The 20,907-nt window shown below is 50.2% G+C and overlaps 1 protein-coding gene and 1 non-coding gene across 3 annotated transcripts in view; both read left to right on the plus strand.

Moving 5' to 3' along the window:
* CHD4 (chromodomain helicase DNA binding protein 4) overlaps positions 1–20,907 on the plus strand; it is a 45,361-nt gene that overhangs the window by 17,653 nt on the left and 6,801 nt on the right. For both annotated transcript variants that reach the window (XM_056847933.1, XM_056847934.1), the window contains exons 14-35: positions 656–847; positions 1,985–2,185; positions 3,735–3,872; positions 4,293–4,414; positions 5,790–5,963; positions 6,768–6,909; positions 7,035–7,166; positions 7,314–7,431; positions 7,904–8,028; positions 8,765–9,029; positions 9,136–9,308; positions 9,891–10,071; positions 12,928–13,014; positions 13,730–13,818; positions 13,917–14,050; positions 15,275–15,419; positions 16,764–16,929; positions 17,495–17,628; positions 18,647–18,773; positions 19,218–19,295; positions 19,404–19,541; positions 19,626–19,734. In XM_056847933.1, coding sequence (XP_056703911.1) covers positions 656–847; positions 1,985–2,185; positions 3,735–3,872; positions 4,293–4,414; positions 5,790–5,963; positions 6,768–6,909; positions 7,035–7,166; positions 7,314–7,431; positions 7,904–8,028; positions 8,765–9,029; positions 9,136–9,308; positions 9,891–10,071; positions 12,928–13,014; positions 13,730–13,818; positions 13,917–14,050; positions 15,275–15,419; positions 16,764–16,929; positions 17,495–17,628; positions 18,647–18,773; positions 19,218–19,295; positions 19,404–19,541; positions 19,626–19,734 — 3,170 coding nt within the window. The remainder of the gene's footprint in view (positions 1–655; positions 848–1,984; positions 2,186–3,734; positions 3,873–4,292; positions 4,415–5,789; positions 5,964–6,767; positions 6,910–7,034; positions 7,167–7,313; positions 7,432–7,903; positions 8,029–8,764; positions 9,030–9,135; positions 9,309–9,890; positions 10,072–12,927; positions 13,015–13,729; positions 13,819–13,916; positions 14,051–15,274; positions 15,420–16,763; positions 16,930–17,494; positions 17,629–18,646; positions 18,774–19,217; positions 19,296–19,403; positions 19,542–19,625; positions 19,735–20,907) is intronic.
* LOC130477230 (small Cajal body-specific RNA 11) lies at positions 16,969–17,105 on the plus strand. The gene has a single exon (XR_008933317.1). It is a non-coding gene; the product is annotated as a small Cajal body-specific RNA 11 (non-coding RNA).

The following is a 20,907-nucleotide window of genomic DNA, read 5'->3' on the forward strand; positions in this document are numbered from 1 at the left end:
AGGCCATGCTGGATCAGACCAAAGTCCATCAAGTCCAGCCGTCTGTTCACTCAGCGGCCACATACCTCCAGGCAGGGTTTTGTGTGTCTTATAAGATAAGAATATAAGAAAAGCCGTACCAGATTAGACCAGGGCCAATCAAGTCCAGCAGTCTGTTCACACAGCGGCCAACCAGGTGCCTCTAGGAAGCCCCCAAACAGGACAACTGCAAGCAGCATTATCCTGCCTGCGTTCCAAAGCACCTAATATAATAGACATGCTCCTCTGATCCTGGAGAGAATAGGTATGCATCATGACTAGTAGCCATTTTGACTAGTAGCCATGAACAGCCCTCCTCCATGAACATGTCCACTCCCCTCTTAAAGCCTTCCAAGTTGGCAGCCATCACCACATCCTGGGGCAGGGAGTCCCACCATTTAACTATGCGTTGTGTGAAGAAATACTTCATTTGTATCTGTTTTGTATTGAAATTGACTATGGCTGGCTTCGGGATATCACAGCTCTTCACAGTTAATAAGTGTTTGGGAAGGGAGTTTGTTTTACTGAATCTTCGAACTGGGACTTTGCACGTTGAGCCAGCAAAGCAAGCTTTAGCCGTTTCCCCTCCCTTAGAGGAACAGCGATACAACCTGCCTTCTCTTTCCCACCTTTGCAGCCGACAGTGAAGTACGACCGGCAGCCTGATTACCTGGATGTGACCGGCGGGACCTTGCACCCATACCAGCTGGAGGGCCTGAACTGGCTGCGGTTCTCCTGGGCCCAGGGCACCGACACCATCCTGGCAGACGAAATGGGCCTTGGGAAGACAGTGCAGACGGCGGTGTTCCTGTACTCTCTGTACAAAGAAGTGAGTGGCTGCTGGCGGAGCGAAGCGTGCCTCGATCCGCCTTCCGGGCGCGTCCTTCCCACGGTCTTAGTTTTCGCCGCTCTTTAAATCTATATGGTGGCAAGAGATTGAGAGGAGAGTCAAAAGCCTGGGATTCTCCACCCTCTTCCTGTTAGAGCTCAACGGTGACCACGCAAAGCAACTAGTTAGGCTGAGGCTTTTTGACATTGAACTCCAAAACGAGCTTGTGAGTTCTTTGGCGTTTTTGGCCCCAATCAGCAATAGATATATGTTGGCACCAGCAGAATACCTGTCATTGCTGGAAATAAACAAACAAAGCAGGGCTTTTTCGTTAGCCAGAAGTTCTTACCTTCGGCGATTCTAGAAGCCAGATTCAAGAGGCTATCAAGATTAGAATGCGGGTGTCCCTGTGTAGTGGTGTAGTGGTTAAGAGCGGTGATTTGGAGCGGTGGAGTCTGATCTGGAGAACCAAGTTTGATTCCCCACTCCTCCAGATGAGTGGCGGAGGCTAATCTGGTGAACTGGATTTGTTTCCCCCACTCCTACACACAAAGCCAGCTGGATGACCTTGGCCTAGTCACACTCTCTCAGCCCCACCCATCTCACATTGTGTCTGTTGTGGGAAGAGGCAGGGAAGGCGACTATAAGCCGGTTTGAGTCTCCCTTAAGTGGTAGAGAAAGTCAGCATATAAAAACCAACTTCTCCTTCTAAGTCGGGTGAAGTTGAGTCTGTTGCTCACGTTTTCTTCAGATGCTCTTTCTATGAGGAAGCAAGATTTAAGCTAATTTCCCCTCTCCTTAATCTAACAAAGGACAGTTCTGAGGAAGGGAGGTTGAGGAATTTCCTATGGGAAGGGTCAGTCCAGACGATGAAACAAGTAGCTGAATTCTGTGCTGCGATATACAAGATCCGCCAGGCAAAGCGGGGGCTGGGAAATCCAGCCTAAAATGGGGAAATGTTATTTATTAATTTGAGGGTTTTTAGCTAATGGTAACTTGTTCATTTTGTTTAAGAATTGTATATCCCATAGTTTTAGATACTGTATCCTTTAATTCTATTTTGTAATTGATATGAATATTTTAATGGCTTTGCCGAATTAATAAATCTGATCTAGTTTTCGCCGCCTCTGCCCGCAGGGACACTCCAAAGGACCGTTCCTCGTCAGCGCCCCGTTGTCAACCATCATCAACTGGGAAAGAGAATTTGAGATGTGGGCCCCCGACATGTACGTGGTGACTTACGTCGGGGACAAGGACAGCCGGGCCATCATCCGCGAGAACGAGTTTTCCTTCGAAGACAACGCTATCCGCGGGGGGAAGAAGGCTTCCCGGATGAAGGTATGTATGGCTGATCGACATGGGTCCAATTCTCGTTTTGCACGCTTCTGAGTGGTTAGCGGGTCAGGCTAGGTGTCCGGGAAACCCCGGTCCAAATCTACACCAAGACACGGAAGCTCGCTCGGGTGACCTTAGGCTGGTCACACAGGCTCAGCCTTATCTGCCTCACAAGGTTGTTGTGAGCCAGTGTGGTGTAGTGGTTTGGAGCGGCGGACTCTGATCTGGAGAACCGGGTTTGATTCCCTGCTCCTCCACATGAGTGGCGGAGGCTAATCTGGTGAACCAGGTTGGTTTCCCCACTCCTACACATGAAGCCAGCTGGGTGACCTTGGGCTAGTCACACTCTCTCAGCCCCACCTACCTCACAGGGTGTCTGTTGTGGGGAGGGGTAGGGAAGGTGATTGTAAGCCGGTTTGATTCTTCCTTAAGTGATAGAGGAAGTCGGCATATAAAAACCAACTTTTCTTCTTCTGAAGATCAAGTGGAGGAGTGTAGAAATAACGTAAGCTGTTTTGTGTCCCCATTTTGTTAATGTTGGTCACCAACTTTTTTGGGGGGAGGGGGCCCTGACTGCTTTGTTATGTCATGCTATGCAGCTACACTCTTGTGACGAGCGCCATATCTGGAATTTTTAACTATTGTTCGACTATTGTTTTTAGAATTGTTAAACGTATAGTTATCGGATTTCGTGTTGTATGGTTTTATTGTATTTATATATGTTAAATGGTAGCCGTCTTGAGCCCGACTGTGGCCGGGGACGAAGGCAGGATAAAAATCCAATAAAAAAACAAACAAATAAAATGGGTCCTAGAGGTATCAGTGACAAGAGCCCCGTGGCACAGAGTGGTCAGCTGCAGTGCTGCAGTCAAAAACCCCGCTCAACCCGAGTTCGATCCCGACAGAAGTTGGTTTCAGGTAGCCGGCTCCAGGTTAACTCAGCCTTCCATCCTTCCCAGGTTGGTAAAATGAGGACCAAGCTTGTTGGGGGTAAAGTGTAGAACACTGGGGAAGGCAATGGCAAACCACCCCGTAAACATAGTCTGCCTAGTAAATGTTGGGATGTGACGTCACCCCATGGGTCAGTAACAACCCATTTTCCATCTAGACATTAGGAAGAGTTTTCTAGCAGAGCGGTTCCTCGGTGGAACAGGCTTCCTCGGGAGGTGGTAAACGCTGGAGGTTTGTAAGCAGAGGCTAGATGGCCGTCTGTCAGCAATGCTATGACCTTAGGCAGATCACGAGAAGGAGGGCATCTTAGTCATCTTCTGGGCATGTAGTGGGGGTCACTAGGGGTTTTGAGGGGGGAGGTAGTTGTGAATTTCCTGCATTGTGCAGGGGGTTGGACTAGATGACCCTGGTGATCCCTTCCAATTCTATGATTCTGTGACTCGGTGCTTGCACAGGGGGCTACCTTTACCTTTTAGAGGTATCAGTAAATAACAGAAAGAGGGTTTTTGTTGGCCCAGTTGGGTTCAGTTCTGCCCCATTCCGTATCTGCATCTGATTCCTTTTCTTTAAAAGATTAATGTGTGACCTCTGCTCTCCACAGAAAGAGGCATCGGTGAAATTCCACGTGCTGCTCACTTCCTACGAGTTGGTCACTATTGATATGGCCATTCTGGGCTCCATTGACTGGGCCTGCCTCATAGTGGATGAAGCTCACAGACTCAAGAACAATCAGTCCAAGGTAGGGACAGACTCCTTCGGCTCTGTAATTCCTGTGGTCCCTCCCTCGGATCTCGTAACCCACTGATTTGTTTTCTTCGCAGTCCAGGGTATCCGTAACACTCTCCTCCAACATCACATTTCAAAGGAATCTATTTTCTTCCTTTTCCTCAAATGTCATCTTAAAAGACATTAAAACCAACAAACACGCACGTCATTAAAACAATTAATACCAGAGCTAAAATAATACAAAACACAGACGAAATGTAAAACTTTGGAGAGGAAGGAGGAATCACTGAGGGAACACCAAACAAAACAAAACAAAACAAAAAAGTCTTCGCCTGCTGTTGGAAGATAGCAACAGAAGGGGACAGGTGAATTGGATGATTCTTGACCACCTCTCCTCTCTCCCCCCGCCCCTCTCTTCCAATCCCTTTCTCAGTTTTTCCGGGTTCTGAATGGCTACTCTCTTCAACACAAGCTGCTGCTCACGGGGACTCCTTTGCAGAACAACCTGGAGGAACTGTTCCACTTGCTCAACTTTCTGACGCCGGAAAGATTTCAGTAAGTCTTGCGTGTGCCTTGGTCCCCAATTGAATGGCTTCCCCAGCCAAGAAATAACTTTGTTCCAGTTCCCCCCCTTCTCCATTTGTTTAGCCTTTGAATATCCTATTGAATCTGTAAAAAAAAAAAAAAAAAACCTTTCATGCCTGCAATGCACATAAAACAGTGCACGTGCAAGTGAGAATCTGAATTTATTCATGCCATGTGGACGGAGATAAAACTGGATAAAACTCTCCAGGATCAGAGGAGCCTATTCTGTTAGGTGCTGTGGAACACAGGCAGGATAATGCTGCTGCAGTTGTCGTGTTTGTGGGCTTCCTAGAGGCACCTGGTTGTCCACTGTGTGAACAGACTGCTGGACTTGATGGGCCTTGTTCTGATCTAGCGTTGGCTTTTCTTATGTTCTTATATTCTTATTATAATCATATTATATATGATTATATTAAGTGCTGTAAAGGAACACAGGCAGGATGGTGCTGCTGCAGCCGTCTTGTTTGTGGGCTTCCTGGAGGCACCTGGTTGGCCACTGTGTGAACAGACTGCTGGACTTGATGGGCCTTGGTCTGATCCAGCGTTGGCTTTTCTTATGTTCTTATGGTTTCATCTAACCTGAAAATCTTTTTAAAGAGTAACTAAAATGTACAAAAATCACAGGGTGAGCCAGTATTAAATAAGAGACAATTTTAAAATGTTTACCCTTTTTCTTTTAGTTTTTATGTGGCTTCCTCTGGTGGGTTAATAGCATGCCTACAACTGGTACACCCTCCCAGCCTCGCCCCCTTGTGGTCGTCTGGGTCACCTGCCTCTTTGGGCCAGCCCTGGTCCTGCTGCGCACCACTTAGGGCAGAGCGTGCCCGACTGCAGCTTCTAGCTTGCCGTTCTCCCGTCTTCTGCTCCCCCTGAACAGAAGAGGAGAAGACTGAGAGGGGATATAATAACCATCTTCAAGTACTTGAAGGGCTATCATATAGAGGAGGGTGCCCAGTTGTTTTCTGTTGCCACAGAAGGTCAGACCAGAACCAGCAGGTTGAAATTAAATCAAAAGAGTTTCCGTGTAGACATTAGGAAGAATTTTCTAACAGAGCAGTTCCTCAGTGGAAGAGGCTTCCTCAGGAGGTGGTGAGCTCTCCTTCCCTGGAGGTTTTTAAGCAGAGGCTAGATGGCCATCTGTCAGCAATGCTGATTCTGTGACCCTAGGCAGATGATGTCATCATCTTGGCCATCTTCTGGGCATGGAGTAGTGTTCACTGGGGGCGTATGGTGGGGGGAGGTAGTTGTGAATTTCCTGCATTGTGCAGGGGTTTGGACTAGATTACCCCTGGTGGTCCCTTCCAACTCTGTGACTCTATGAACGTTCCTCTGAATTTCCTTGCAGCAACTTGGAGGGCTTTCTGGAGGAGTTTGCGGACATCGCCAAGGAGGACCAGATCAAGAAGCTGCACGACATGTTGGGCCCGCATATGCTGAGGCGCCTGAAGGCTGACGTCTTCAAGAACATGCCTTCCAAGACGGAGCTGATTGTCAGGGTGGAACTGAGTCCTATGCAGAAGTGAGTGGGGGGCAGGGGGACACTCCCATCACCTCCTGGAGTGAAGCCTAGCTCCTTTCTTAGTTGAGCAAACGAATGCTAAGAAGGCAGAGCCAAGCATGTCCTTCCTATGCTGGTTGTTTTAGGGTGTTGATTGGAACTAATTTCTGATGCACCCCATTTTTTTATTCTTTTTTTATTTTATTGGAAAAAAAACAATGACAATAACAACTAAAAAAAGCAGAATTACTGACAGTCTTTGTAATGTTGGTCCCCACTGACCCAAATGCATAAGGTGAACCTGTACAGGTGCACCATGGGAACAGCCGGGGAGGGGAGGTTGAACAAACGACACTACACCAGGGTGGTGTAGTGGTTAAGAGCGGCGGACCCTAATCTGGACAACCGGGTTCAATTCCCCACTTCTCCACTTGAACAGCGGATCTGGTGTTATCCTTTCAATCATGTTAATTCTTTTGAATATTTGCTTTGCTGGTCAATGACCGCAATAAATTAAATTTTCTCTGATCTGGTGAACCGGGTTGGTTTTCCCCACTCCTCTACATGAAGCCTGCTGGGTGACCTTGGGCTAGTCACAGCTCTCTCAGAACTCTCTCAGCCCCACCTACCTCACGGGGTGTCTGTTGTGGGGAGGGAAAGGGAAGGAGATTGTAAACTGGTTTGAGACTCCTTAAAGGTAGAGAAAAGCGGGGTATGAAAACAAGCTTTTTCGTCATCTGTATGATAGCTAACACTAAGGCAGAGTATGCTAGAAACACTTCTCTTGTGGGAGGTTAGGAAATGCAATATCCACTGTTTTCACAGGAAGTACTATAAATACATCCTGACAAGGAACTTTGAGGCGCTGAACGCCCGGGGGGGTGGTAACCAAGTGTCTCTTCTCAACGTGGTCATGGACCTGAAGAAATGCTGCAACCACCCCTATCTCTTCCCTGTGGCTGCCATGGTACGTTCCAGCTTCCCCTAGAAGCCTCCTCTTCCTCAAAACACAGAGCAACTTTGATCTCATGTGTGTTTAAGGTCAACAATTTGAAGGATTATGTTCTTCGCCCTTCCCTTTTTTACGCCCAGGAAGCACCAAAGATGCCCAATGGGATGTACGATGGGAGCGCACTGATCCGGGCCTCTGGGAAGCTGCTCCTGCTTCAGAAGATGTTGAAGAACCTCAAGGAGGGCGGCCACCGAGTGCTGATCTTCTCCCAGGTACCCAAGAGCCAACGAGCCCTTTCCGCGGCCGGGTGTGTAGCGGAGAGGAAGCCCAGAGGCTGATGGACCAGCAGTGTGCGTGTACAGGTGGGTGAGTGGGTGGGTTTTCCGCCCCATGACTGAAATTCATGTCTTCCGCTTCAGATGACTAAGATGCTGGACCTGTTGGAGGACTTCCTGGAGCACGAGGGCTACAAATACGAAAGAATCGATGGCGGGATCACTGGAAATATGCGCCAGGAAGCCATTGACCGTTTCAACGGTATGGAGAAGGACGCCTTTGCTTCTCCCAGCATGGTGTAGTGGTTAAGAGCGGTGGACTCTGATCTGGAGAACCAGGTTTGATTCCCCACTCCTCCACATGAGCGGCAGACTCTAATCTGGCTCCTCCCCAGCTTCGGTGGGGTTGATTGCCTACTATAGCAGCTAGGGTTGCCAGCTCCAGGTTGGGAAATACCTGGAGATTTTTGGGGGTGGAGCCTAATGAGGGTGGGGTTTGGGGAGGGGAGGGACTTCAATGCCATAGAGTCCAATGACCAAAGCTGCCATTTTCTCCAGGTGAATTGGTCTATATCGGCTGGAGATCAGTTGTAATAGCAGGAGATCTCCATCCACCACATGGAGGTTGGCAACTTTAATAGCAGCCCTGTTCAGTATGTTCTCCAGAGGAGAAGGGAGTCCTGGGTGTTCCAAGGCATTAATAGATTACTTTTTTTTTCTTTCATTCTTCTCAGCTCCCGGAGCTCCACAGTTCTGTTTTCTGCTTTCCACCAGAGCGGGTGGCCTCGGCATCAACCTCGCCACGGCAGACACCGTGATAATCTACGACTCTGACTGGAATCCGCACAATGACATCCAGGTGAGTCTGAATTCAGCAGGCAGAAAGAAAGCGTAGAGGATGAAATAGGTGAAGACACATCGGCCGTGGGAATATATTTTATTTATTATTTCAATGTAATACCCTGCTCTCCCCAGTCGAGACCGGGCTCAGGGCAGCTTACAAGGGAATATTATCCCATTTAATCGATAAAACCATTAACACATTTAAAATAGCCCTAAAATTATATAAACCAAATATCCTAGAACTACTTAGGCGCCTCTATGTGTAAAAAGTTACAACTAGGCGAGCATATGGACTAAATACAACAGTGGTGAGAGGTAGGTAAAGGTCCCCTGTGCAAGCACCGGGTCACTCCTGACCTATGGGGTGACATCATATCCCGATGTTTCCTAGGCAGACTTTGTTTACAGGGTGGTTTGCCACTGCCTTCCCCAGTCATCTTCCCTTTACCCCCAGCAAGCTGGGTTTTCATTTTACCGACCTCGGATGGAAGGCTGAGTCAACCTTGAGCTGGCTACCTGAAACCAACGTCCATTGGGATCGAACTCAGGTCATGAGCAGAGCTTGGACTGCAGTACTGCAGCTTACCAGTCTGCGCCAGCAATCATATATAGGCAACCGTAGCTGGCCTCAACTATGGAGGTGGAGAAGCTGAAGAACTCCCAAGAAGGAGAGAGAGAACTGATGAATCACCGCCGATTTTATTTTATTGTTTTTCTCAACTGCTTGCCTCCCCTCCTCTCCCCTCTGCCAGGCCTTCAGTCGCGCTCACCGAATCGGGCAAAACAGGAAGGTGATGATCTACCGCTTTGTGACGCGCGCCTCTGTGGAGGAACGCATCACGCAAGTGGCCAAGAAGAAAATGATGCTGACGCATCTGGTCGTGAGGCCGGGGTTGGGTTCGAAGACCGGCTCGATGTCCAAGCAAGAGCTGGACGACATCCTCAAGTTTGGCACTGAGGAGCTTTTCAAAGACGAAGCCACCGACAGCGGCAAGAACCTGCGCAACGTGGCGCAAAGTGAGTAACAGAGCTGACTCTCCTGCAGTCTTTTTGGTGGTGGCCCTCGCGGTCAATTTGGTGGTGGCCCTCGCTTCTCGGATACAGCAGATCTCTGTCCCTCCAGGTGACAACAAGGAAGGCGAGGACGGAAGCGTCATCCATTATGACGACAAGGCCATCGAACGGCTGCTGGACCGGAACCAAGATGAGACTGAGGATGCCGAGCTGCAGGGCATGAACGAGTACCTGAGCTCCTTCAAAGTGGCCCAGTATGTTGTACGCGAAGAGGAGATGGGCGTAAGTACGGACCCGCCCACCTCACGCGTCTTGATCCTGCCTTTTCCCCCGCCGCGGAGCTATCGAGAGCAGGGGCTGGAACGGACCTGTTGGGGTTGCAAGGGTGGAGACTTAAGGAGGGACCATGGCTCAGTGATAGAGCATCTGCTTGGTGTGCAGGAGGTCTCAGGTTCAATCCCTGGCATCTCCAGTTCAAGGGACTAGACAAGTAGGTGATGTGAAAGACCCCTGCCTGAGACCACAGAGAGCCGCTGCCAGCCTGAGTAGACAATACTGACTTTATAATGGTAAGCCACTCTGCGCGTATACATTTAACTGTACACCAATAACACCTGGCAGAGCTGGAGGGGCTGTGGCTCAGTGGTAGAGCATCTGCTTGGCATGCAGAAGGTCTCGGGTTCAATCCCCGCCATCTCCAGTTAAAGGGACTAGGCAAGTTAGGTGATGTGAAAGACCTCTGCCTGAGACCCTGGAGAGCCGCTGCAGGTCTGAGTAGACAATACTGACTTTAATGGACCAAGGGTCTGATTCAGTTATGAGGCAGCTTCATGTGTTCATGTGACTGTTCCATTCCTGTGGCAGGAGGAAGAGGAGGTTGAGCGGGAGATCATCAAGCAAGAGGAGTCAGTGGATCCAGACTATTGGGAGAAGCTGCTCCGTCACCATTACGAGCAGCAGCAGGAGGACCTAGCCAGGAACCTGGGGAAAGGCAAGCGCATCCGCAAGCAGGTCAACTACAACGACGGTTCCCAGGAGGACAGAGGTAAGTTGTGTGTGTGTCTGTGTATAGAAGGAGAGGACGAGGAAGTGGACCTCTGAAGGAGAGTGAGGGTGTGTGCGGATTCAGACAGCTTACTTGGGCAGTCTTTGTGGTCAGTTTTGCATGGGTACTTTCACTCATGTTTGACCCCGGTCTGTCTCAGTTGTTCCTTGGAGTTATGCATGGGTTTTCCGTCCATTAGAGACGGAAATTCAATTTGCAAGATTTGAGCAAGGGTGTCAAAGATAGGACATTTTGGAGGACTTAGGGTCACCATGAGTCGGAAGCGACTTGACGGCACTTAACACACACATACACACAGATGACCTTGCAGCCAGCCCTCACAAACCCCGGGACTTCCTGTTTCTCTATTAGCCTGGTTCTTCCATTTTTCCTGATGTCAGCCCACTTGAAATCCCCATGCATAAGGCAAAGCGCGGGACACACAAGCTTGGTTTTTCTCACAGAAAGAACTACAGCCAATTACAAAGCAGCGTGTAAAGAGGCGGGGATTCAAATGCTTCCTGCTTCCTCATATTTCTTTCTGGGCAGAAGAAAGGCATTTAGAAACGAGGCTGGGGTTCCCCTCCCATTCCTTTTAGGGAGCTCTGTTTTGTTTTTGTTTTTTAAAATGCATTTTGGCTCAGCACTCGGGTTTCCGCCGGGGTGGGGGACGGACTTCTCTCTCAAAGAAAGAACTACAGCCAATTACAAAGCTGCATTGCGAGGGGCGGGGACTCAAGACACTTCTTGTTTTGAGCTTGGAGACTGCTGGTGCAGAGATTCCCAACAGGAAAGTGTGGGTCCAGTGAGCAACGAACCTCAGGTAGTAAAACTCCCATGCATAAGCGACCTCTCTCTATGTATGGTCTGGAGGCATGTTGAGGATACAGAAAGGATGTTAAAGCTGAGCAGGTGTAGGGGAACCCTATGTACAGCACCTCAGATCATGGGATATCAGTACAGTAATAATGCTGCTGCCTTTGTCTTTTTTCCAATAGAACAACAAAAGGGGTAGGAATTCAGATTCATCACAGGTTGATGTACACAAATCCGGTAGCATTGTTCATTTTGCATCAGATTGTGTGAGCGACTGTCCATGTTGCAAGACCCACAGTTTGAGTTAAGAATTCACATCAGTCCACACAACATATTAGATAAAATAAAAGACTATGTAGCTGTCATTTGAAAGAACCAGAATCAGTAGAGCATATTCTCTTATAAGAACGTAAGAAAGGCCCTGCTGGATCAGACCAAGGTCCATCAAGTCCAGCTGTCTGTTCACACAGTGGCCAACCAGGAGTCTCTAGGAAGCCCTCAAACAAGATGACTGCAGCAGCATTGTCTTGCCTGTGTTCCACAGCACCTAATATATTCGGCATACTCCTCTGATACTAGAGAGAATAGGTATGCAGCATGACTAGTATCCATTTTAACTAATAGCCATGAATACCCCTTTCCTCCGTGAACATGTCCACTCCCCTCTGAAAGCCTTCCAAGTTGGCAGCCCATCACCACATCCTGGGGCAGGGAGTTCCACAATTTAACTATGCCTTGTGTGAAAAAAATACTTCCTTTTATCTATTTTGAATCTGTCACCCTCCAGCTGTCCCTTGTATCATAAACAAGTATTAGAACTAATTAACCCTCACATTACGTCTTTAAAAGACTCATGTGATATCAAATGTTTACTAACGGATAAGATACGTTCTGTTTCCGAACGTGTGGCAGAATTCCTGGCCATTGTTACCAAAAACAAAATAAAGGGTAAAGAAACAAATAAATTATAAAAGTCAACCGAGGCAATCTATAAGTACTGGGAAAGAACACGTAAACGAGTGCTGGCGACAGCTGGCAACAGCTTAAAACCATTAAGTGGTTTTTTTACTTGTTCCTTGGGAGAACGTATTATTACAGCATTTAGCGCCGATGAATTCCAAATTGGTGGTTAAGTTTTAGTTATATTGTTGCATTGTGAGTATGGAGATTTATGCATTTCTGTTACTACTATTTTTATTATCATGCCAATAAAAGTGACTAAAACTGAATATTAGATAAAAATATTTCATAAGATTTATTTCCGGATGTGTTTGTATAATTTTATGCATTTATGACCTCCATGAAGGGAGCTAGAGAAGATTTTGAAGTGTAAGGATGTGTCACTGGCCACCAAGCCTAGATTAATTCATGCCATCGTATTTCCTATTACTATGTATGGGTGTGAAAGCTGGACAGTGAAGAAAGCTGATAGGATAAAAATAGATACCTTTGAAATGTGGTGTTGGAGGAGAGTGTTACGGATACCGTGGACTGCCAAAAAAACAAATCAGTGGGTTATAGATCAAATCAAGCCTGAACTGACCCTAGAAGCTAAAATGACTAAACTGAGGCTATTGTACTTTGGTCACATCATGAGACGACAAGAGTCACTGGAAAAGACAGTCATGCTAGGAAAAGTTGAGGGCAGCAGGAAAAGAAGAAGACCCAACAAGAGATGGACTGACTCAATAAAGGAAGCCACAGCCCTCGATTTGTAAGATCTGAGCAAGGCTGTCAAAGATAGGACATTTTGGAGGACTTTCATTCATAGGGTCGCCATGAGTCAGAAGCAACTTGACGGCACTTAACACACACACACACACACACATGACCACTGAGGAAGGCACATTCAGGCCTGAGCGCTTCTGGTCAAGCATTGGGTCATTTGCATTGTTATATCAACTGAGCGTAAAAATTTTATAACTAATTTTTATGAAGCCTGTATTCCAGGCCCTGGCGTTTTTGAAAGTTTTACTGTGTACACACCTTGTCATATTGTTCGTGGCTCAACCTTTGAAGCTCTGTTTGGCTTTTTCCCAGACTGGCAGGACGACCAATCGGACAACCAGTCGGATTACTCCGTGGCCTCTGAGGAAGGAGACGAAGACTTCGACGAGAGGTCGGAAGGTAGGTTGCAGTGGGCTGTGGGAAGTTTGTGCACGTGGCTCTTCTCCACTGGGGAAGAAAAACGAGGAGGAGCCAGCCAGGCCACAGGAGAGCGGAAGGATTCTTTTTTTAGCGCTTTCCCTCCTGCAACTTAATGGAGACCAAGCTCTGTGAGGAAAGGTTGAAGGAGCTGGGTATGTTTAGCCTGGAGAGAAGACTGAGAGGATTTATGATAGCCATGTTCAAGTACTTGAAGGGCTGTCATAGAGAGGATGGTGCCGAGTTGTTTTCTGTTGCCCCAGAAGGTCGGACCAGAACCAATGGGTTGAAATTAAATCAGAAGAGTTTCCGTCTAGACATCAGGAAGAATTTCTTAACAGTTAGAGCAGTTCCTCAGTGGAACAGGCTTCCTCGGGAGGTGGCGAGCTCTCCTTCCCGGGATGTTTTTAAGCAGAGGCTAGATGGCCATCTGTCAGCAATGCTGATTCTATGACCTTAGGCAGTTCGTGAGAGGGAGGGCACCTTGGCCATCTTCTGGGCATGGAGTAGGGGTCTCTGGGGTGTGTGTGTGTGGGGGGGGGAGGTAGTTGTGAAATTCCTGCATTGTGCAGGGGGCTGGACTAGATGACCTTGGGGGGCCCTTCCAACTCTGATTCTATGAATGGTCCTCTGTGTGACTGAGACGCTCTCCCGTGTCAACCTCTGCTGCTCTCACCCATCTTTTTTGCCCCTCCAGCTGCTCGCCGTCCCAGCCGCAAAGGACTCAGGAATGACAAAGACAAGCCGCTCCCCCCACTTCTCGCCCGTGTGGGAGGCAACATTGAGGTGGGTGGCAACCTGTGTGGGAGCATCGGTGCCTGTGTGCTTTGGGGCTGCCCCTGCATCTTTCTAAGTGCCCTCCCCACTCCACTTCCTTTTTTCAGGTCCTTGGCTTCAATGCTCGCCAGCGGAAGGCCTTCCTGAACGCCATCATGCGCTACGGGATGCCCCCTCAGGATGCCTTCACCACCCAGTGGCTGGTGCGGGATCTCCGAGGAAAGTCAGAAAAGGAGTTCAAGTGAGTCTTCTGGGCAGGGCTGAAGGGGAGGAATAACTGTGAGGGTTGGGGGGGGGGAAGTTCTCAATCAATGGGGAAGGGTATCTTTGTAAGAGACGGTGCCTTCTTCTTAGGGGAATATTCACATTTTTTGCAAAGGTGAACCTCTGGCCCACAACCTACCTGCTCTAATTAATTTATTTATGTCCCATCTTTCTCCCCAATGGGGACCCAGCGTGGTGTAGTGGTTAAGAGCGGTGGTTTGGAGTGGCGGACTCTAATCTGGAGAACCAGGTTTGATTCCCCACTCCTCCACATGAGCGGCAGACTCTAATCTGGTGGACCGGGTTGGTTTCCCCACTCCTCAACATGAAGCCAGCTGGGTGACTTTGGGCTAGTCACAGTTCTCTCTGAACTCTCAGCCCCAACTACCTCATAGGGTGCCTGTTGTGGGGAGAGGAAGGGAAGGAGATTGCAAGCCGGTTTGAATCGCTTTAAAGATAGAGAAAATAGGGGTATAAAAACCAACTCTTCTTCTTCTTCCATCCTCCTCCGCTCCTCCATTCTATTCTCACAACAATCCTGTGAGGGAGGTTAGGCTGAGTGCGTGTGACTGGCCCAAGGTCATCCAGTGAGCTTCCATGGCTGAGTGGGGATTAGAACCTGGGTCTCCCAGATCCTAGTCTGACATTTTAAGAAGAAGAGTTGGTTTTTATATGCCGACTTTCTCTACCACTTAAGAGAGAATCAAACCAGCTTACAATCACCTTCCCCTCCCACAACAGACACCCTATGAGATAGGTGAGGCTGAGACAGCTCCTAACAGAGCTGTGACTAGCCCAAGGTCACCCAGCTGGCTTCATGTGGAGGAGAGGGGAAACAAATCAAGTTCACCAGATTAGCCTCCGCCGCTCATGTGGAGGAGTGGGGAATCAAACCCTGTTCTCCAGATTAGAGTCTGCTGCTCCAAACCACCACTCTTAGCCACCACCCCACGCTGGCTTTGTGGCTGGACAGGCTTCAACAACTCTTGCTTGAGCCTGTCTTACCCAAACACTCTAAAAATTCCTGAATTCTCTTCTCCACCTCCCTGTTGCCTTCAGCAACAGCAGGGACAAAAATGAAGAATTTCCTTTTGCTCCCACTTGGGGACGCCTCACAATGCCAGTGTCCAGAGCTGAGCCAAGCCACCGAAGTTGAGGCGGCCCGGTTCCTCTGTCTCATCCTCCCCTTCCTCTTCCGCAGGGCCTACGTCTCTCTCTTCATGCGTCACTTATGTGAGCCCGGGGCCGATGGCGCAGAAACCTTTGCCGATGGGGTCCCTCGCGAGGGTCTGTCCCGACAGCACGTCCTCACGCGGATAGGGGTCATGTCTCTCATACGCAAGAAGGTGGGTGCAAAAACTTCCCTCCTGCGGAAGACTATCCGATTCACAGGCGTCGAACTCATTTGTTACGAGGGCTGGATGTGACATAAATGTCACTTGCTTGGGCCGGAACATGTATACCATAAAATTTAATGCCAGGGTCTGAAGATACAAACTTTATAGAAGACACAGGCAAAGCCAATTAATGGTATTATTTTTTACTTAAAACACGAATATGCTTAAAACAATAAACTCTTTACAGTATTTTTTTAATATATAACAGTCTTTGATAATTGACACCTTGGTAGTGGGGAGGGGGCTGCCCCACCTGGTGAGCCCGCAGCGGGCTGGCCAGCCCAGATTGGGACAGGGGGCGTGACTGCCTCGGCTGGCTTGTGGGTCGGATAAGAGCTATCATGGGACCGGATCCACCCCCCGGGCCTGATGTTTGACACCCCTAATCTAATCCCTGTGTAGGTCTTAGCCACTACTTAGGCAACAGCTGGTGTCTTTGCCTCCCAGGTTTCCTCTTAAGGATCAGCAACATAACATCGATCAGATTGGATTCTGCATATCAGTTTTGTGCTAGGAGAAATCTTGCTTGCCCTGAAGGGAAAGCACTGTTGTTAGCTGAAGACAGCTGCTGGATCCTGACCACTGATGTGCGTGCGTGTGTGTGTGTGTGTTAAGTGCCATCAAGTCGCTTTTGACCCATGGCGACCCTATGAATCAGTATCCTCCAAAGTGTCCTGTCTTTGACAGCCTTGCTCAGGTCTTACAAATTGAGGGCCATGGCTTCCTTTAGAGTTGATCCATCTCTTGTTGGGTCTTCCTCTTTTCCTGCTGCCTTCAGCTTTTCCAAGCATGATTGTCTTTTCCAGGGACTCTTGTCTTCTCATAATGTGTCCAAAGTACAGTTTAGTTTAGTCATTGTAGCTTCTAGGGTCAGTTCAGACCACTGATATTTGATTATATATTTTTTATATAATAGTCTTTGATAATTGACACTTGCGGGGGGGGCTACCCCATCTGGTGAGCCTGCAGCGGGCTGGCCAGCCCAGATCGGGACGGGGGGTGGCTGGCTCGCAGGTCAGATAAGTGCTGTCAGGTGGCCGGATCCGCCCCCCTCCTGGGCCTTACGTTTGACACCCTTCATTTAACCCCTATGTAGATCCTTTGCCTCCCAGGTGTCCTCTGAAAGATCAGCAACGTAACACAGATTAGATTGGATCCTGCATATCAGTTTTGTGCTAGAAGGCATGCTTTCCCTGAGGGCAAAGCCACTGTTAGCGGAAGAGATCAGCTGGATCCAGACCCGCCGATACAGCTCTGATTTTGAAGCTTCCCTGTGTCTTTCCCACTCTGTAGGTGCAAGAGTTTGAACACGTGAACGGCCGCTGGAGCATGCCAGAATTGGCTGAGATCGAGGAGAACAAGAAGCTCTTGCAGCCCAGTTCGCCTTCCCCCAAAACCCCTACTCCCTCTACTCCCGGAGACACACAACCGAACACCCCGGCCCCCGCACCCCCGCTTGGTGAGACCCTGACACCCGTGTGTGTATTTCTAAACAGCCCCGTCCCACCTTCAGCTGCCGCTCCTCTTGCCAAGACTATGGTAGGGAGCTTGGGGGTGGACGGAGATGAAATACCTCTTAATTTAGGAGGGCTTCTGTGGAGCGTGGAGAAGCCCTCAAAGGCGCGAGAGGACATCAGTGTGGGATGCTTGTGTGTATTGTGACGGACAGTGCCGTCAAGTTGCAGCCAACTCATGGCGACCCCGTAGGGTTTTCAAGGCAAGAGAGGTGGTTTGCCATTGCCTGCCTCTGCGTCACGACCCCAGTATTCCGTGGAGAGTCCCCCTTCCAAATACTTACCAGGGCTGATCCTGCTTAGCTTCCAGGATCCGACAAGGTTGGGCTAGCCTGGGCCATCCAGGTCAGGATGTGTATGCTTGGGGTGGGTGGGTTATGCCAGAGTGGTAGTGTCTCTTGCGGGCAGAGGGAGACTTAGAGGTAAAATACGAGGAGAAACCAGTTTTTGGAAATAATTTTTTGCTGAACCCTTTTCTTTCTCATGCCCCGTTTTGCACGCGTGGTTCAGAAGAGGGAGTGAAGGTGGAAGAGGTAGCCAGCGCCAAGGAGCAGGGGGAGCCAGCAGAGCCGGAGAAGGAAGCCAGTCCTCCTGCCACTGCGGCTGCTGCTCCTGCTCCAGTTAAAAATGAAGTCCCGATGGAGGTGAGCATCTGCCAGGGGTTGGCTTTGCAATGGCCGGCATGAAGGGAGAGCCAGCGTGGCGTAGTGGTTAAGAGCGGTGGTTTGGAGCAGGGGAGTCTGATCTGGAGAACCGGATTTGATTCCCCACTCCTCCACATGAGCGGCGGAGGCTAATCTGGTGAACCGGATTGGTTTCCCCACTCCTACACGTGAAGCCACCTGGGTGACCTTGGGCTAGTCACAGCTCTCTCAGCCCCACCTACCTCACAGGGTGTCTGTTACGGGGAGGGGAAGGGAAGGTGATTGTAAGCTGGTTTGATTCTCCCTTAAGTGGTAGGGAAAGTCGGCATATAAAAACCAACTCTTCTTCTTCTCCCTCCTTCTCTCTCCTTCTTCTTCTCTATTCTCCTTCCCTCCTTCCTTCCTTCCCTCCCTCCCTCCTTCCCTTGGCCTTTCAGACTTTTGCTAGTGCTCAGAGGTTCTTTAGGTTTCAAGGGCCGTTGTTTCTTTGCCATTTTGCCTGGCCGGTCTTGGCCAGGAGGGAAATGTGACTTCTTAAGAATCAGTTGCTTAGCGTTGTTCGATAGTCATGGAATCATAGTTAGAAGGGACCATCAGGGAGTGGCATCTTTGACCATTAAGAATGTAGAGTAGAGCTCCGTAGAGCAGTCGAACGTTCGGGCAGCACCCAGAATTCATCCAAGCCTTAAAGCAATATTTTTCTTACCGTGTTCTTGCGGTCAAAAATGGCATCTGATCTTCTAACCTTTCGTTTAAAAAAAAATTAAAGTAAAATTTGGTGGAAATTTGTTCCTGGGAACAGTCAAATCACAGCACGTCTGTTGGGTAAACAGAGTGTGTAAAGGTTGTTTTTTTTTTTTTGAAAGGGTATGGAGAGGGCAACAGGTAGATTTTCTTACTTGGGGGTGGCATAATCACCACATAAAATTATAAGACACCATAAATGTAAAACGTCAGTGCATCAATGTTTAGTGCTCGGGCGCTCTCTGACGTTTCTTTCCCGTACCTCCACCTGCAGCAGGAACCCCCTCCCACAGAGACCCACGTGCAGGAGATTAAATCCCCCGCGAATGCCGTAGAAACAGAAGATAACAAGCCTGACGAACCAGAGGTGAAGGAGGAGCCGATGGAAACAGAGATTAACGGTACGATCTTAGCCGCATCGCACCTTGAAGATGCTTGGAAATTTCCGGGCCCTCTTGATTTCCTGTATGTGGAGTTCATAAGGGTCAAGATTAAGTTGGGTGGGAACCGCGCTTTCTTCTGCTCACCAGACTTTTAAAAAATCGCATCCCCAGCGTGGTGTAGTGGTTAAAAGCGGTGGTTTGGAGCGGTGGAGTCTGAACTGGAGAACCGGGTTTGATTCCCCACTCTTTCACATGAGCAATGGAGGCTAATCTGGGGAACCAGGTTGGTTTCCCCACTCCTACACACGAAGCCAGCTGGGTGACCTTGGGCTAGTCACACTCTCTCAGCCTCACCTACCTCACAGCGTGTCTGTTGTGGGGAGGGGGTGATTGAAAGCCAGTTTGTTTTTTCCTTAAGTGGGGGAGAAAGTTGGCATATAAAAATCAACTCTTCTTCTTCAGCTGATGTAGAGAAAGTGGAAGAGAAGACCCCTGCAGAGCCCCCCAGTGAGCCCCCAACCATTAACCTAGACGAGAAAGGTAAACGTGCTCCAAAAGCATGGCGTGGGTGCCATGATGGGGGGTCCAGCTTGGATGGCGTGCGCAAGCTGGGCCCTCCCCCCCATCGAGGCTTTTCTCTCTTTGCAGAAGAGAAGAAGGAGGACGAGAAGAAGGACGTGGTGATGCTGCAGAACGGGGAGACGCCGAAAGACCCCCCTGAGGACCGGCACAAGAAAGCCCTGAAGCAGCGGTTCATGTTCAACATCGCAGACGGAGGCTTCACAGGTACCCGTCGGCTGAGGAACATCACCGCTGCCTGCCGAGATTCAAGGGCGAACGTTGCCTGATGTTTCTTTTCCTCTGTCGCAGAGTTGCACTCCTTGTGGCAAAACGAAGAGCGGGCCGCGACCGTTACCAAGAAGACCTACGAGATCTGGCACCGGCGCCATGACTACTGGCTCCTGGCAGGAATCATAAAGTATCCTTTTTTTCCTTCAGGATTAGCCAGATGCTCGCAGGGGGAAGGGGTCTCGTTTTATCTCTGCAGCTCTTCCTCTGTGCGTGTGTATGCTTTACATGTGCAGTACAATGCATCCTCTATTTGCTTATTGTTAGTGTTATTCCCCCCACCCACCCTTTGCCCAAGAGGTTTAGAGTACAATAGGGTAGCTAGGGTTGCCAACCTCCAGGTAATAGCTAGAGATCTCCTGGGATTACAACTGATCTCAGGCCAACAGAGATCAGAGAGCATCTGCTTGGCATGCAGAAGGTCCCAGGTTCAATCCCCAGCATCTGCAGTTAAAGGGACTAGACCAGTGGTCGGCAAACCGCAGCTCTTGAGCCGCATGCGGCTCTTTGGCCCCTTGAGTGCGGCTCCTCTGCATCCCCGCGCCCAGCCAGGCAGAGGTGCCACGCTCCCGCCGGGCTCCAGCGCGCCCCAGGCAGGAGGAGCCAGCTGCCTCACGCGCGACCACAGCGCCGGGCTGGCAGCGAGCAGTGCCCGCTCCTCCCGCAAGACCAGGTCGCTCTCCAGCCCCCAGCGGGAATGGGCCGGGGGAGGCGGGGGCCCAGCCCTCGCGAAGCCCCCTCCCTGCGCTCGGCTGCCGGAGGAGGAGGGGGCGTCGGCGCCGTGCCTCTGCCAGGAGGGTCTGCTGTGAGCAGTGCCCGCCCCCGGGTGGAGCCAGCCCGGCCGTTTGAACGCCGGGCATGCAGGCGGGCTCCCGGAGCCGCGGAGAGAAAGGTGGGCGCGGCGGGGCGGCGGGCGAGCTCCCGGGCCAGCGCTTCCGTGCGGCGCAGCTGCCTCTGCCCCACTGGGGCTGCGTCCCTGCCTGGAACTGAGGCTTGGGAGGGGTGGTCGGTCCAGTGGGCCGCTTGCCCTGTAGGGGGTGGGGGCTGGCGGGCAGGCAGGCGCGGGCCGGCCCCTTGCGGGGGGACTGACCCCCCGCTCCAAGCTGGCGCCGGTGCCTTGGGCCCCCCAGCGCCATGACGGCCTCCCTCCTTGTGTGGTTAGCCCTCCCCCGTGTCCCAGGGAAGCCCCCTGCCTTGCCCGGCTACGAGGGTCCCAGTGCTTCCCGGCCTGGCCCTGAGCTCTGCTAACCCAGGCCCCGGCTGGTGCTGCAGGGGAGGGGGAGGGCGCCCTCCCAGTGAGGAC

This window comes from Euleptes europaea, chromosome 4 (assembly GCF_029931775.1).
Source record: "Euleptes europaea isolate rEulEur1 chromosome 4, rEulEur1.hap1, whole genome shotgun sequence".
Taxonomy (NCBI): domain Eukaryota; kingdom Metazoa; phylum Chordata; class Lepidosauria; order Squamata; family Sphaerodactylidae; genus Euleptes; species Euleptes europaea.